At 41.9% G+C, this 18,234-nt stretch overlaps 1 protein-coding gene across 1 annotated transcript in view; it reads left to right on the forward strand.

Moving 5' to 3' along the window:
• The first annotated feature begins 250 nt into the window (after positions 1-250).
• The window catches only part of adam10a (ADAM metallopeptidase domain 10a), a 102,223-nt gene continuing 84,239 nt past the window's right edge, over positions 251-18,234 (forward strand). Inside the window, exon 1 of the mRNA XM_024001217.2 lies at positions 251-427. Coding sequence (XP_023856985.1) covers positions 364-427 — 64 coding nt within the window. The 5' untranslated portion in view covers positions 251-363. The remainder of the gene's footprint in view (positions 428-18,234) is intronic.

An 18,234-nucleotide genomic window follows, 5' to 3' on the forward strand; every position in this document is an offset into this window, starting at 1 on the left:
GTCGGACCCCAGTAAGACTAGCTGTCGCCATTGGCGTTGTCTAATGGGATCCTAATAAAGAAAAAATATGAATTTGTAGGCTAACTTGATATTGAAAAGTGGCTTAGCTTGTCGCTGTTGAATTTATTGCACTTGAATTGTTGTTTTCAACAAATCTAAACGGCCCTATCAAATGAAAGCAAACAGGTTTTGTTGCGCTAGTGAGGTAGGAGGGACTAGTACTTGCCTGCGCCTGACGTAAGGCGGTTGGAGACAAGCGGTGAAAGGCGGTTGTGAAGGTACTGCCATAAACAGCGCGCAGACTGCGCCTTTAAGAAGTGCAAATCGAAACATTAAAGCATTCGCGGTGTCAATGTACTAACAATGAATTTAATCGATATGGTCTTGATACAATTCTTGCTGTTTAATGGCATATGGACCATTAAAGGTAAGTTTGGGCATTCTGATTTATACAGCAAGAAAAGTGTTTCATCGCTAGCTAGCTCGCTAATCGGATTGAGGAAATGGTAGCAAGCGAGCTAGGCTAGCAGCGTTAACGTTACCTAGCTGGGAGGGGTCCAGCTCCTTTTTTATTTTTTTTACATTTATGGTTCTGCTAGGACTATATCGAGAGAGCCTACGAGAGRTCCACCGAAGTGAAATAAGAATGTAACTGTGGAGGATATTTTTCTTAAGACATTCTCAACTATCTAGAATGTAATGTTTACTAAAAGTTATATAGTATCAACATACTAGTCCTCATCACTGCAGTTTCAGCCACGCACTGTTAGTTCTGAGAGTCTAGTACAGTGGTTCCCAAACGTGAAATGGGTTCCCCTGAGAAAGTGATCTTAACTTTTTTTTTGTCTTCAACTGGGTTTAGAATACAACTTGTTAGTGTCGACTAAGACCTCTTACGCTATTAGAATGTGCTTTCATAGTTCTGGACATCCGGCAGGACCTAAAATTGAGTAAATATGAACACACAGCATTAACTAACGTTGGGGGGTATACTTTTTCCAAATGGGGTCCTCTGTATATTCTAGTGTCAATTTAGGGTCTTGTGCAGTAAACGTTTGGGAACCCCTGGTCAAGTAGCAAGTTGATTTGTATAGATGTTTGCTGGCAAAGTGATTACATGCTAATGTACAGAATTTTCTAGCTATTTCGACAGAAAGGAAAAGGTGACATTGTGACACTGTAAATTACAATTGTCATTCTCATGATATGCCCACTCACTGACTTTTCTTTTTGTACTGTATATGTACACAGCCTAGCTAGATCTCTATGGCTCTGATGCAAACATTACTTGATTTATATGGTAGGCTACATGTAGTTAGTGATCTGTATTTTCATCATTCTAATTTGATTTCATTCAGCACTCAGACCTTCTGAAAACATGACACATATAGACAGGATGTTCCCTGTGATGTAGTAGCGTGCATTAGAATATACTTTTACWGACCCATGTAGGCTATTTCATAAACATGGCATCAAATGTTTGACTTCATCATTATTCTTCGCCCTGTTAAGGTCCCACTCCATCTGGGTCTGACTACTGTGGAGTTGACTATACGCCTCATCTGTCTGACATCGAATGCATTTTTCATTTCCCTCTCCTGTTTGCCATGCGATAAAAGACATATGCCGGGTCTGTTTTTTACCTGCTCTGACGGTCTGTTTTTTTAGTGTGTGTGAACACAAAGTGAGTAATTGATCTGCCTGAAGCTGCTGTGGGCCTTGTGTTCCCCTGAGCCCCCTGAACATTGAGCTCCCCTCCAATTCCTAACTGGTGTCCTGTTTGTTCAATGATGGGAACAGAAACATTCCACTGCAGATGAAGTGTTGTTTCAGAGATGGCTAGGTCTGATTAAATTATCAGGACTTGGATTTTATTTGCTCCTCATAAATTGTTATTGTGTTGTCAAATCCCCATATTGAAATTACTAGTGCATAATTTATCATCCTAATTAATTATTTTGTTTGTTGATTCCACTTGAGAACTCTCATTAGCTGATAAAGTAGAACCATATTTCATGGCTCTCCTCGGTGAGCTAATATTCCCACTCATTTGCATTAATTATGGGGGTTTGTTGACTCAGTTATGTTATTCATGATGGCCAAGTTTGAGCCTTTCATTTTCCTATTTGTCTTTTAGTACAGTAATGACTCCAATCCATACAAGGGACTGGGACATATGCTCAAATTCTAATACTGTAAAAGTACATCGTTCCTCCCTGTCTTCAACTGTCCTTATGGTGATGACTCTTCTCATGTGGTTTGATTGGTTCACCCAATGTTATGTTGGGTCAGATAGTAATTTTGATGTCAGGGCTGTCAGACTAATGGCAGAACTAAACAGAGCAGCAGCAGAGCTCTGTGTGAGGCACACGTTCCCTGGTATGTCCTTAAAAGCGTGTTTGCTGCCAACTGAGAGTGTGTGAATGGAGAGGATGCCGCCCAGAGTCCATGATGGTTCACCATGATGTTTGCTTTCTGTGGAAAAGAGGATATGAGCCAGACCCAGCACTGCCTTCTGTGACTGGAAATCAAATGTTTACTGAGGAAACAGTTCTCTTAGAGGACCACCACAATGTTCTTTCATAAACTAAGAAGATAAGCCAATGTCCACTCCAAACACAATTTTAAAAGCACAGATTTGTATTCAAAGGGAGAGTTTGAGGGCCTCCCGGGTGGCGCAGTGGTCTAAGTGTTAGCTGTGCCACCAGAGACTCTGGGTTCGAGCCCAGGCTGTGTCGCAGCCGGCCGCGACCAGGAGGCCCATGGGGCGGCGCACAATTGGCCCAGCGTCGTCCGGGTTAGGGAGGGTTTGGCCGGTAAGGATATCCTTGTCTCATCGCGCACTAGCGACTCCTGTGGCGGGCTGGGCGCAGTGCACGCTGACCAGGTCGCTAGGTGTACGGTGTTTCCTCCGACACATTGGTGTGGCTGGCTTCCGGGTTGGATACGCGCTGTATTAAGAAGCAGTGCGGCTTGGTTGTGTTTCAGAGGACGCATGGCTCTCGACCTTTGCCTCTCCCGAGTCCGTACGGGAGTTGTAGCGATGAGACAAGACAGTAACTACTAACAATTGGATACCACGAAATTGGGGAGTAAAAGGGGGTAAAAAAAAGAAAAGGGAGAGTTTGGGATTATATTGGTCACCACTATAGCAATTAATGTCCTCTAGGCTTAGGCTATATGCTCAGAGCCTCAGATCATTGTACACTGAGTGTACAAAACTTTAGGAACACCCTCCTAATATTGAGTTTGACTCTATAAGGTGTCGAAAGCATTCCACAGGGATGCTTCCCACAGTTGTCAAGTTGGCTGGAAGGCCTTTGGGTGGTGGACCATTCTTGATACACACGGGAAACAGTGAAAAACCCTTGACACAATCAAACCGGTGTGCCTGCACCTACTGCCATACCCCGGTCAAAGGCACTTAAATCCCTCTGAATGGTACACATACACAATCCTCCTCCCCTTCATCTACACTGATTGAAGTGGATTTAACAAGTGACATCAATAAGGGATCATAGCGTTCACCTAGATTCACCTGGTCATTCTATGTCATGTAAAGAGCAGGTGTTCCTAATGTTTTGTACATTTTACTGGAAAGGCAAATTATGTTATCAGTATTTGGGTTTCAAAATCTATAATTCAATGCCAGATGCCACACGCAAATGAATAATGAATGTGAGATGTTGTCATATAACCATAGACTTGATTCATGGGTGGATATTAATGATTTGTTAGGGTTTGTGGTAACAGATTCTTCCCTTTTGACTCAAATATGTTTCCAGGGTTGGAAATTAATTATTTATAGAGGGAAAGCAGGAGATCTGGCTAATCTGTTCTTGTTGAGAGAAACATTTTTAGCTGGTACTGATCCAAAAGCCATAATTTCTAAAGAGGAAGTAGAGTAGGCAACCATGTTAATTGACTAGGAACATCCCTATATTCCAACTGATCATATTCTCTTCACTTGTTGAGATGCTGTCTTTTCACTAGCGCTGTGGCACTACACACACCGGTTTCATTATCTTCCATTCTGCTGTTTCACACAGACATTACATGGGGTGTGTGACTTCCCTTGACATTTGAATGTATTGGACAGCATTTGATAAGATGTCAGCAAGACTCTTAGAGAGAGAGAGAGACTCTGCCGAAAGGCCTTGCTTGTATGTGGAGAATAAAACAGTGTTTTGGAGTCCTGTGCTTTGGTAATGCACAGTGGCTTGTTAGGGAGGCATAGCAAAGCCTTTCAGAATGTGGGGTTGTGGGAAAAATATGTAATCCTGGATTATATTTCCCCTCACATGTCCAAAGAACTTCAATGAGTTTCCACAATTGACATTGTTATATTAACACTTAATATTGTATTTTGTTAGTTTGAAGCATGCAGAGCAGCATTCTAGTATATTCACACTCAAAGGTAAATATTGACCATATTCAAGATGTGCAATGTCAGTGTCAGAAATGCAGAGGGGCTTTGTGCCCCTAGATTTTCCATATTTGGCCCTGAAAGCTCTTGACAGAAAAAGCTGCCCCAATCTTTTCCAAAACAAGTCAACAGGGGAAAAATATGCCTTTAACTTTAGATATTTTTTTTCTCCATTGGTATCACACTTCATACAGTATGTGTCCACAAAGGATTGTCCTTGACTCATCCAATCAGATAAAGTGCACTCTGCTGGCAGCTATCTCTTTCCCCCCAGCACCCCCCCATCTCACCCTCTTTGTTGTCAACATTCTTATTTTCGTTGCATTTTCCAAGTTGTGAAAATGCTAGTGTTCTTGTCTGGTGTATTGTCAACCAAGGTCAGAGATTGCTTAATTGGATTCCCCCTGTTCAAGGGCATCCTTTCCATGTTTCAGGTGTAGCCTAATGTTCAGGCTATAAACAAATAGGCCCCATGTACGAAATTCAGGGAAGTTTGTCTAGTGGTGACGTAGTATTGATACCCAAGGCAATATGACATTTCTTCACCTTAGGAGGAAATGTGATTCACACAATCGTTTTCTTTGCTTCTCTAATTTAAGCCTCTGACTAAGCCATGATTAACCCACAGCTGCATTTTATCATGCTCTTACTGTAGTGCGTGTAGGGTTGGAAATGTCAATTAAGACACTCCCGCTCTCAGCTGTAGTGTGTGTGTGTGTGTGTGTGGTGCTGCAGTAGTGTAAACACAGTGACATGATGGGTGGAGCTGTTTCCGTTCTGTTCCATCCCAGGGTGAGCAGACAGAGTAGTGTGTGTGCATCAACAACATGCACTGTAAGATTAATGGGTCATGGCAGGAAATGGGTGCTTTGCTGTGTGTGTATGTGTTTGAAAGGTTGAAAAACACAGGGAAATCAAATTGTATTGGTCACATACACTTGCAATAACATTGCTAACCATGTGTATCGACATGCTTATGCTTCTAGATCCGACAGTGCAGCAGTGTCTAACAGGTAATATCTAACAAATTCCACAACAAAACCTAATACACACAATCTAGTAAAGGAATGCGATGAGAATATAGCAAATCGATATGTATATCATTATGGTAGGAGACTATAACAGTTTTAATTACCTCAATGGACCGTAAAGGAAATCACTCTACAAACTATCATCACCGTGCCCTTAAGGAAGTCACAAATATTTTGGACACATTAGAAATAGCGGATATTTGGAGACTAAAAAACCCACACCTAGTGAGAGATACATGGAGATTTAATCAAGCTAGTCGTCTTGACTACTTGTCTCTTTCTCTCTTGCTTCAAAGGTTAAAAACGTTTTAATAAGAGACAGAATGCGATCGGATCATCATCTAATTAGCATTCACATAACTCCTATAGATTTTCCACGTGGACGGGGATATTGGAAATGTAATCAAAGTTTACTGGAGGACAACTTAGTTAAAAATAAGACAAAATAATTTATAACTGAATTTTTCCAGTATAATATAGGTTCAGCAAATCCCCTTATTGTTTGGGATACTTTTTTAAATGTACCTTCAGAGGTTATTCAATTTTCATCAATAATAAAAAAGCAGTTTCTGGCTAAAGAGACAAGACTAACAAGGGAAATCAATGAACTAATAGTACAGGTAGATGGCAATAAAAACAATACTACAGAGATACAAAACAAGTTAGAGGAAAAAGAAGTTGAACTTATTCAAGAACGATCTAATATAATCTATGACAAAAATAAAGCAAACTGGATGAATATGGAAAAAAATGCACAAATTTCTTCCTGAATCTCCAATACAGGAATGCTAACAAAGATAATTTGCAAAAACTCATTACTGAAGACGGAGTCATCTCTGATCTCTGATTCTCTGAATTATATTTTAAAAAGAGGAAGCTAATTATTTTAGGCAGATGGAAAAAAGAACATCTCATCCTCTCCCACTGAATGAAAATTACAGTAAGGAATTCTTTCCAAATAATATAAAMATTTAAAATTAACAAATGTACAGGAAGATCAGTGCGAATGCCAAATTACAGAGGAAGAAGTTTGAGACTGAAAGGATTTAATAGTCTGGAAAAACCCCAGGGCTTGATAGCATACTGGTAGAGGTATATCAAGCCTTTTTGGATTGTTTTAACTACTTGTATAGAAATGGTAGTCTGTCAGGTACTCAGCAGGAAGGTCTGATTTTTCTCTTATTAAAACAAGACCCAGATGGCAAATAGACAGGGTCTTTATATCTAAAAAACTGGAGGCCCCTTACACTTCAATGTTGTGACGCAAAGATACTTGCGAAATGCATAACACAATTACTGTTTCGCATACAAGCCAGTGAATTCTATGCGTTACAGCTGGATGAGTCAACAGACGTGGCAGGCCTGGCACAGCTCCTGCTATATGTCCATTACGTTTGTGGGGGTCAATTAAGAAAGACATCCTCTTCTGCAAACCACTGGAAACCAGGACAACAGGCGAGGATATTTTTAAAGTACTGGACAGCTTTGTGACATCAAATGGACTTTGGTGGTCAAGATGTGTTGGTATCTGTACTGATGGCGCAAAAGCCATGACAGGGAGACATAGTGGAGTGGTAACGCGCGTGCAAGCAGTTGCTCCCGACGCCACTTGGGTACACTGCAGCATCCACTGAGAGGCTCTTGCTGCCAAGGGAATGCCTGACGGCTTGAAAGACGTTTTGGACACTACAGTGAAAATGGTTAACTTTTGTTAAAGCAAGGCCCCTGAATTCTGAATTCGCACTATGCAATGATATGGGCAGCGACCATGTAGCGCTTTTACAACATACAGAAGTGCGCTGGTTATCAAGAGGCAAAGTATTGACATGTTTTTTTGAATTGATAGACGAGCTTAAAGTTTTCTATACTGACCATAATTTTCACTTGTCTGACCGCTTGCATGATGACGTTTTTCACACGACTGGCCTATCTGGGTGATGTTTTTTCTCGCCTGAATGATCTGAATCTAGGATTACAGGGACTCTCCGCAACTATATTCAATGTGCGGGACAAAATTGAGGCTATGATTAAGAAGTTTGAGCTCTTCTCTGTCTGCATTAACAAGGACAACACACAGGTCTTTCCATCACTGTATGATTTTTTTGTTGTGTGCAAATTAATTTAAGTTTACGGATAATGTCAAATGTGATATAGCGAAGCACCTGAGGGAGTTGGGTGCGCAATTTACGCAGGTACTCTCCCGAAACGGATGACACAAACAGCTGGATTCGTTATCCCTTTCATCCCCTGCCTCCAGTCCACTTACAATATATGAACAAGAGAGCCTCATCGAAATTGCAATAAGCGGTTCTGTGAAAATTGAATTTATTCAGAAGCCACTGCCAGACTTCTGGATTGGGCTGCGCTCAGACTATCCTGCCTTGGCAAATCGCGCTGTTAAGACACTGATGCCTTTTGCAAACACGTACCTATGTGAGAGTGGGTTCTCGACCCTCACTAGCATGAAAACTAAATACAGGCACAAACTATGTGTAAAATTATTTAAGACTGAGACTCTCCAGTATAACCCAACATTACAGAGTTACGTGCATTCTTTCAAGCACACCCTTCTCATTAACCTGTGGTGAGTTATTCACAATTTTTGATGAACAAATAAGGTTTTATATGTAAGATGGTTAAATAAAGAGAAAAATCATTGATTATTATTATTTGTGCACTGGTCCTATAAGAGCTCTTTGTCACTTCCCACGAGCCAGGTTGTGACGACAAACTCACACTCATTCTTATGTTTAATAAATATATTGTATAGTGTGTGTGTATGGCAGGCTTATAATGATGGCAAAAAACAATATTTGAGAATGCGCTGACCCTGGTGCTACGCAGCTGGAGGTTGAATGTTTGATGGGCTAGGGGACTATAAAAACTATGGGAACCGCTGTACTAGTCACATTAGGCCTAGGCCCTCTGAAGACAGCATCAAGCAACAATTCAGGAAACTGAAACATGTAGCCAAGCTTAAACAATCACGATTACCAGTGATGTTTTACTGACAGGGACCTACTTACCAGTCATTGCTTATCAGACTCACCACATTGGTTTGTTGAAGCACCGTTTCCTCTGTTGCTTTCTTTTGTAGAGAAACTGTGACATGGTTGGCTAGTTTGTTCATTCTGAGACTTGTGACATGGTGCCTGACATTTGTATTTCTATAATGACTGTGTTCTTACATTCCCTGTCAGTTTGTTTTTCTGGCTTTTTTCAGTGCATGGTTCTTCTACCGCTAGTGTTTTGACTTGCCAATCAGTTTCTTGAAAGACAATAGTAAACTAACATTGACCTGAAAATGGTTCCTACGTTTAAATCGTGTTCCAGTGTCAAATCACTATTCCTTTCACAGCGATATCTCTTTCAGCTGGGAGCTGTAAGCAGCATCACATTCAATTCTGACTTCATTATCAGTAGGTTCTTTGCTTGTTAACACAGACAACTAACTTGCCCTGCCTCTTGTTTCTTTGCTCTCTGCATCATATTCAAGTGGACGTTGAGCAGTAAGACTAGAATTTAGAAATCCACTCAAAACTGCAATGTTTTTAGGTGTGTGTGTGTGTGTGTGTGTGTGTGTGGGCCTAGTCTAGTTATACTTTTGTGCTGAACCCTCAGCACCTAGAAACATGCCTTCACATCACAATCTCCTTTGGCCTCTGACGTGACTTTCCACAGTAGGCTAACCTAGAATTATGTGCAGACATTGTGCTGTGTGAGCCATAAAAGCTGCTTCATAATTATTTTAGCATCACATGAGCAATGGACCCCACAYCCTGTACAGTAATTCAGATGAACCTCTTCTAAGCATGCATGGAATGAGGAGGAACATTGTACCTAGCTACTAATGATGGGGGAAAAATACATAGTTACAATTAGTGATGCACCGATATGCCATTCTTGACCGATATCCAATATTTTCCTTGCCAAAAGCGACCTTTTTAAGCATTCTAGTATAGTTAACACACACACGAATGCAGCGGTCTATGGCACGGCATCTCAGTGCAAGAGGCGTCAGTACAGTCCCTGGTTAGAATCCAGGCTCTATCACATCCGGCCGTGATTGGGAGTCCCATAGGGCGGCACACAATTGGCCCAGCATCGCCCGGGTTTGGCTGGGGTAAGCCGTCATTTTAAATAAGAATTTGTTCTTAACTGACTTGCCTAGTTAAATGAAGGTTACACACACACACACACACACTGAGCAAAACATAATTTTGTTGGCATTTATGTATGTCCCCATTTACCAGTAAAACATMATCAAAAACAATTTATTTAACTTACTTCCTGTGCTGTTTCGTTAATTTCTTCAGTTTCATTCTCAACCAGGATTTCTATAGCACACCGTTTGGGTCTTTGCGTGTCAAAAAAGTGACGTGTCAAATTAGCTTGTTGACCAATCAGGATCTGAATATGACTGCATGTCACAATTTAACAAGTTGTCTCGCGCACCTACAGTGCTGGTCATTCAAAAAAAGCTAGCTAACTCATGGATGTAAACAGTGTTCTTCCCCAAAAACATAGCAAACGACATCTGTTTCAGTAGCTATATAGTTAGCTAGCTAAATATATAGCTAGGCGTCATCATCTAAAATAACCCTAATTCATAAGACTGTTCTTATTTGATTGATGGTGGTTGGACCAATGTATGTGAAGCTAGCCACAATAAGGATTAGCCACAATAGTGGACTTTGCAGTTAGCCTTCAAAATAAAAGTATCATAATTCTACTATTTGCATTCATTTGCATCACTGTCAATGACATACTTTTATTTTGAAGGCAAACCGCAAATTCCACTTGTGCCTAATCCTTATTGTGGCTAGCTTCACAACACATAACCCGGTCTGGTCGAGCYTCACTAGGCAGATGAAGCTAGCTGGCTGCTTATAACKTTAGCTTTGGGCAACAGGGTTAAGTAGCTGGCYAGCTATTTGTTTTCATGAACTGAAGTTCAATTTCAATAGGCGAACAACAAGTGGCAACCTAGCTAATACTTACTCACAAGGATTCCTAAATCATTGCTAAGAATAACGAAAATGACTGCAGTTTCTACTGGTCATTGTTTTCAGGCTGGTTGTATTGGTGCTAGCTAGGTAGCAAGCTAAAGCTAGCTACCCCAGAAGTTGCGGTTGAACAAATTATGCTTTATTACCAACGCAGTATTGTAAACACATTGTTCGTGGCCGGTGTTTGCAGACTTCTTTGTACAGCTTTGAAAGTGCTACTGTATCTTTTTTGACACGCAAAGACCTAAACGGCTTTCCATAGTATGCATGTATGTATGTTGTGACGCTATCAATGTGTATCTCCGGTAGGGCAACATCTGAAAAATAGSGCACTTGGTAGTGTGTACTGGTGCTCGATCAGTCGGCGAAAGCCAACATCACCCACGACAAAGGACAGTTGATTGTCAAGGGCAATGAATATCATTATCTTGGCTTTAATGGATTTTGGCTTTGAGTCTCGCTGAAATGTTCTTACTCTTTCAAATGACTGCTCGACTTGTTCACTGCTCGATCCACACAGCAGACATTGTGGGCTAGGTTAGGGATGCTGTTTTGCTCGAGTAACGCAACATTTTACGTGGCGTCATTACGTCATGTACCTACGTTATATAGGTATGCACGGCAGCTTTGACATCGGTTTTTAACATTGGCGTTAAACTAGACATCGGGCACCTACCTATGTTGGCATTTTTAGCTAATATCGGCCGATACATCGCGCACCCCTAGTTACAATTGTGTTTTGTTTTGCTACTGCAGGCAGTGTTAGCTAGAGACAGTCGGCTGTACCTGTACCAAAACTCAGGCATTTTTCATCGTATAGCTTGTTCTCGATCTTAAAAAAAAAAAATGGTGAGCCAACATGTTTTCAGCACTTTTATTTCCCTGACTGATCAAAACTGATTTTCTCGTCTCTCTGCAGCAGAAATATAGTGAGCAATATGTTTGGAACATGAAATCACAATAAAATTGCAGTATAGAATCACAATGCATATCGTATCGGCACCTAAGTATTGTGCTAATATCATATTGTGTGGTCCTTGGCAATTCCCAGCCCTACTAGCTACATCATGCTTTGGTATTTCGGACCCCTCCCTTGACAATTGCCCATACAGCACTGCAGCTCCCAGACCCAACACAAAAGTGTATTTGTCCAAAAACATCTACTGCCACCACTGCCCATTGGATTAGTAGCTCCTCAGTGGTCAAATGCTGCAGCTAGCCACATGGACTAGTGGACATGGCATTGGTCCAYACCACAATGCCATGTTTCCACCCCTCAGTAGTCAATGGCTGGATGTCTTGTCAGGGATGTAGGCTAGTGATTTACCCATCACTCACAGTGTTGTTGTATGGTGCAATAGCAACCAGGAGAACAAGTGGTGGCGCCCTGAGCCCTCTTGTCTGTCAAACAACCTGCCTTTTCCCAGCATGTTAATGTATGTGGAGGGTGAGTCATCATGACCCAAGCTGTTTCCACTTCCTCTGTTACTGTCAAGGGGTTCTATCTTTCAAGCTTGGCACCTCTGTGAGTGAGGATGAAGACTTCACTGAAATACTATTGACTAAGCCTACAGTATGAAGCCCACATGCACCACTTGTCATTGACTGCTCTGGCAATTTGGACTAGCAGGTGCATTCCAGCAATATACAAATAAGGAGTAGCCAACATTTTCTCTTGCAAATAGTGTTAGTCCTCCTAGTCCTTTACCCTGCCAACTAATTCAAAGTCAGTGACTGCTTGCAAAACATTAAGTTTTACATTAACTTTTTGTGGTTGCTAGATAAGGGAGGAAATTATGTTAATAAATGACTTGCTAATTATACCTGTTATTATTTTTTTATGTCATGAAAACACTTCCTTATGCTGGCATATTCAGCACTGGGGTCACAGTCCTCACATGCCCCTCCCATCCTCCGGACAGTGACCCTACACACATGTGGTTTGATACGAAAAGTAACAGTTAGTCGTACATTCCTCCCAATGTTTTTTTTCTTCAATGAAAACATCCATGAATCCACTGGAGTCGTATGTGGTCTGACAGCTGAAGGGACCGTGGTGTGCCTGCCATACTCTATCTCTAACCAACAGCCTCTGAGTTGACCTTTACCCTGTTGATTCCATTCATCCTGCTGCAGCTTTGGCTGCGGTAGGCTGGGCTAGAGTGGGTTTGTACATAACAGGCTAAATATTTCCCTTTTTAGGACAGATGTTTAACAACTGATGATAAAATGAGTATCACTTGAAGGCATATCCCCTGAAACTGTACATGTACTAATAGAGGGCAAAATATGTCCCATTGTCATGAAGTTTTAAGATATCTTTTTTTCTTCTTTTTTGTAAATGTGAATAAATCTACTTTGTTGCAACATCAGTTCTTAGAAACTTTCAGTGTTGCAATTACTAGGGCTGTGATGATACCAGTATCACAATATATTTTTCCATGGCAAAAATGGAAACACGAAGCAGACAACCTCTTTGGTCTTTTAACAATCTGCTGTATTTAAGTTGTGTGCTATAGCTTGGAAATTAAATAAATGTGACTCTGAATGACAACATAATGATGTTTTGTTTCCAACATTGGGGCTGTTTTCCTAAAGAAGTTAAATCCGCTTCATGTTTTGTTTGCTTGCCACGGTACTAACATGTATCGCCATACTGGTATCATCTCGGCCTGAGCAAATATTAAAACGAGGACTAACCTTGTTTTTTAACCAAACATTTCAATTAACTAAAGGCTGTTTTGCATGATAGTGTTGTCAATATTTAATGTGTATCACTTCTTAGAAATACCAGCCCTTGCCAAATTGAGCCATATACAATGAACTGTCTTTTTAGTAAAATAATTGCATTTCTCTCTTGTCTATTCTGCTTCATTCCACTGGTGTTGCATGTTAATAGGCTGTGTTGGACAATGCATAGGAGATGTCATGCCCATGTATGGGGGTTGATGGAGGCAATCTGAGCGTGTTTTGTTTTCATACAAGGCCCCTCTGTTTCCTGATTTGATTAATCTTCTAACCTTGTTCTCACATTAAAAAGCCCACCAGCTCATGTGTTTCTGTCCATCAGTGTGCCACGGTCTAGATTGCCCACTGTCATTAGTCTATTTGTTGGGGGGAGGGCTAAGAAAAGCTAGTGTAAATYTCGGAATACTTTCTCCCTGACTCGTTCATGAACATGTCATGGCAGGCCGGGTGTGGCCCCTGCTTGTTGAATAGTTTACTCCTACACACTGGGGCCACCATGACAATAGTCTGTCTCTGTGTCTGTCTGTGGGACCATTACCCCAGCAGCACTGTATGAGCTCCTCTCTTTAGGTAATTATTCCCAGAGCTGTGAAGCACGGAGTGTCCCCTTCATATCAAACACAGCATTAGCTGATGACCATACATTTCTTAATGGTGTTTTAAAATAGCTTCTCAGGTAGTAGTCTAACACATCAACAGCTGTGAGAATCTCTGAAAGGAACCAGTCATCTCAGCCAATTTCTTTTGAATATGTTTTTTGTGTGGTGACTTCGTAGTCTCCTTGCTTATGATGTTATAGATGGGTTGGTTGTTCAGCAACAAAACCAGCGCGCGGTCAACTATGGGGAAAGACAGACCAGGGTTGGCTTAGATTATTAACAGCATGTAAACTATATTTAGTCTCCAATGTTTAATGAAAACAAGCTCATTGTGAAAATGTATTTATGTTGTCTCTCAAATACATCGTTACAGTTTGTTAGCTAGCTAGTGAATTTGAGCCATATTAGCATAGATGTGACATCAGTAAAAACACCTCAAAACAAGACATGGTATCAAGATAAAACTTGCTGAAACAAACCACCTATGATTCCCCACATGGCAGTTTCTTGTCATTGTTGCTAGCTATCTGGCCATCCAGAATCACAACAACATGGCCTTCTGCCCCATTGAAGCATGCGCATTGTTTTCATGACTGTCAGCTAACCAGTATACAGCCAGCTAGCAGGTGGACTGCTTAAACAGCAACGTTGGTATCTGACCATTCTTTAAAGCCTTTGTTGACTAGTAGTGGACCAATGATAAGGCTTGGTGGATAAGTTGTTCTGTGTGGCGGTGAGTCTCGCGCTCCAGCTGTGTGTGTGTGTGTAAGCCTAAGCCTGTTTAGCGTGGCTACCACGCTTCGTGGTAGAGTTGAGCCGCTGCCCTGGTGTCACTATGAGAGCCAGTCCCTCCCTGGCCGTGCTCTGTCTTCATTACCCAGAGTTGTGTGGAGGCACACTGCCAGAGCGTGCTCTTTAGCATCTGTGTCACAGCGCTTTAATGAAATTGATGGCCTATGTCTAAATCTGAGCCTGTCTTTATGCAGCTGAGTTCTCTCCTCTCAGGATTATGCTTTGCCTCCACAGTTCTCTCCACCGTCACACTTAGCCGTACTCTTGACTTGCAAACTGAGGGCTTCATCAGCGGAGAGCTTGGAGACTGGGTTGATTTGCTCATTTACTAGGCCTGGGACTGTCTGGGAGACATTCATACCTGCCTCGGCTCTCACCAACCTCTTGTTTTAACGTTAAGCATTTGTTTTTTCACAAAAGTGGCAACAGCTTACTTTTTTTGTATTTTTTTGACATATCCCTCCTTTTTAAGGATACGCTTTTTTCCCCCCAGCTGTTTATTCATCTAATCTCCTCAGATTTACTTCTAGTCTACAGACGCATTCTGGAGGTAAGAGGAAAATCAAATATGGATGAAGTATTATTCTCCCCAGATGGAATGGTCTGCTGTCAATGCTCTCCCTTCATAGAAAAGCATTGTTCCTTTGCCACACTGTTGTGCACTTAAAAAAAGTGTTTTTGTGTTCGTCTAGCAGATGTGATTTATTTTATAAATTTGTTCCTCCCTCATTTCATGAGCCCTTTTCAAATGTTTAAACGCTCTCAACTCTAATAGTACACAGCTGTCAGGGAAGAGGCTGTATTTTCCACTTCGGCAGGATCCTAAGGAGCCCCTCAGTGTGAATGAAGTGGGATCATGTTCCCACCAATGGGCAGCTCTGGAGACACCAGACTGGACACACACAGTCTAGCCCTACTGTCCGGACTGACTAGTGAGAGGAGCAGTTTGACCATTTGCCCAGTGTTGCCAAGCTGTCTGGGCAGAGGAATATTCTCAGCTAGCATCAGCCAGTATAGTAGACAGTCTCAATAAGGCTCTAACACTGCAACCAGCCAGCATAGCATCAGTCAGCCAACAGCTGAGCTACATCTGAGCAGGAGCCAGTGTGCTGTTCCTATGGGACTAGCTTTAATTTTAACCTGAAAAAGAACTGAATGAATAAGTGATGGCTGCTTCCATCCCGTGCTGATTGCTAAAAAAGTGACTGTTGCATCTAAAAGCTCTTTAAAAGCGTCCTGTTTCTACATCAATGTCCCCTCACTCTCATGTAATGTAACAGGGTGACAGACGCCCAGGAGAGAGAGAGTAGCCTCGTGTGGAATTGCGATGCTTGTCAGTGTCCCACTCTTAATGAGCAGCGTTTATCCCCTAGCCAGAACTAGTTAAGTGGAGAGTTTTATCACAGCCGAGCAGGTGGAAGCGGGGGCTGCGCCGCTGCTGCCTCCGGGAGAAAACTCCATCTAACGCTGCTGATGACTACAACGTTTTTAGTGATTTCTCCTTTCTTTACTCTGTGCAGGTTTGCTTTGCGCAAACTGTGAAGGAGTATTCCTCATTCATTTCAACCACAATCACTGTAAGGAGAATTCTAAAGAACTGGAAACATCTAGCTTCTGATCTAGGCTATATGCCTATAGGCTAAACATACACATAGGTAGTACAACTGTTGGAGTGCACCAAGTCTTTGCCATGCCTTATGAGCAACCTTGACAATCTAGAAAGTAAACTCCCTTAGCTCAGAGTGGAAGATGGCTTTTTGGTCTAATGGTATGGTTCACTCTGGAGTAGGGCTGTCCTTGACTTTAAAAAAAACCTGTGACAAATTAACTTGAAATGGGCCATGTTTACTGGTTGCTCAGGAGGTAAAGGAGAAGTCAGATGTGTGGAATAAATGTGACTAGTTGTTGAAAATACTGGAGATCAAGAAAAAGAAGGTAAGGAGCAAGTGCTACGTGCATATACAGTGGGGAGAACAAGTATTTGATACACTGCCGATTTTGCAGGTTTTCCTACTTACAAAGCATGTAGAGGTCTGTCATTTTTATCATAGGTACACTTCAACTGTGAGAGACGGAATCTAAAACAACAATCCAGAAAATCACATTGTATGATTTTTAAGTAATTAATTTGCATTTTATTGCATGAAATAATAATTTGATCACCTACCAACCAGTAAGAATTCCGTCTCTTCACAGACCTGTTAGTTTTTCTTTAAGAAGCCCTCCTGTTCTCCACTCATTACCTGTATTAACTGCACCTGTTTGAACTCGTTACCTGTATAAAAAGACACCTGTCCACACACTCAATCAAACAGACTCCAACCTCTCCACAATGGCCAAGACCAGAGAGCTGTGTAAGGACATCAGTGATAAATTGTAGACCTGTACAAGGCTGGATGGCTACAGGACAATAGCCAAGCAGCTTGGTGAGAAGGCAACAACTGTTGGCACAATTATTAGAAAATGGAAGAAGTTCAAGATGACGGTCAATCACCCTCGGTCTGGGGCTCCATGCAAGATCTCACCTCGTGGGGCATCAATGATCATGAGGAATGTGAGGATCAGCCCAGAACTACACGGCAGGACCTGGTCAATGACCTGAAGAGAGCTGGGACCACAGTCTCAAAGAAAACCATTAGTAACACACTACGCCGTCATGGATTAAAATCCTGCAGCGCACGCAAGGTCCCCTGCTCAGCCAGCGCATGTCCAGGCCCGTCTGAAGTTTGCCAATGACCATCTGGATGATCCAGAGGAGGAATGGAGAAGGTTCATGTGGTCGATAGACAAAAAATAGAGCTTTTTGCTCTAAACTCCACTCGCCGTGTTTGGAGGAATAGAAGGATGAGTACAACCCCAAGAACACCATCCCAACCGTGAAGCATGGAGGTGGAAACATCATTCTTTGGGGATGCTTTTCTGCAAAGGGGACAGGACGACTGCACCGTATTGAGGGGAGGATGGATGGGGCCATGTATCGCGAGATCTTGACCAACAACCTCCTTCCCTCAGTAAGAGCATTGAAGATGGGTCGTGGCTGGTCTTCCAGCATGACAACGACACGAAGCACACAGCCAGGGCAACTAAGGAGTGGCTCCGTAAGAAGCATCTCAAGGTCCCTGGAGTTGCCTAGCCAGTCTCCAGACCTGAACCCATAGAAAATCTTTGAGGGAGCCGAAAGTCCGTATTGCCAGCGACAGCCCCGAAACCTGAAGGATCTGGAGAAGGTCTGTATGGAGGAGTGGGCCAAAATCCTGCTGCAGTGTGTGCAAACCTGGTCAAGAACTACAGGAAACGTATGATCTCTGTAATTGCAAACTAAGGTTTCTGTACCAAATATTCAGTTCTGCTTTTCTGATGTATCAAATACTTATGTCATGCAATAAAATGCAAATTAATTACTTAAAAATCATACAATGTGATTTTCTGGATTTTTGTTTTAGATTCCKTCTCTCACAGTTGAAGTGTACCTATGATAAAAATTRCAGWCCTCTACATGCTTTGTAAGTAGGAAAACCTGCAAAATTGTCAGTGTATCAAATACTTGTTCTCCCCACTGTATGTGCCAAACAGGTGCTGTATAGATGACTAGAATTTCTGTGAATGTTTGGAACAATGTAAACAAAATA

Source organism: Salvelinus sp. IW2-2015, linkage group LG15 (assembly GCF_002910315.2).
Source record: "Salvelinus sp. IW2-2015 linkage group LG15, ASM291031v2, whole genome shotgun sequence".
Classification (NCBI taxonomy): domain Eukaryota; kingdom Metazoa; phylum Chordata; class Actinopteri; order Salmoniformes; family Salmonidae; genus Salvelinus; species Salvelinus sp. IW2-2015.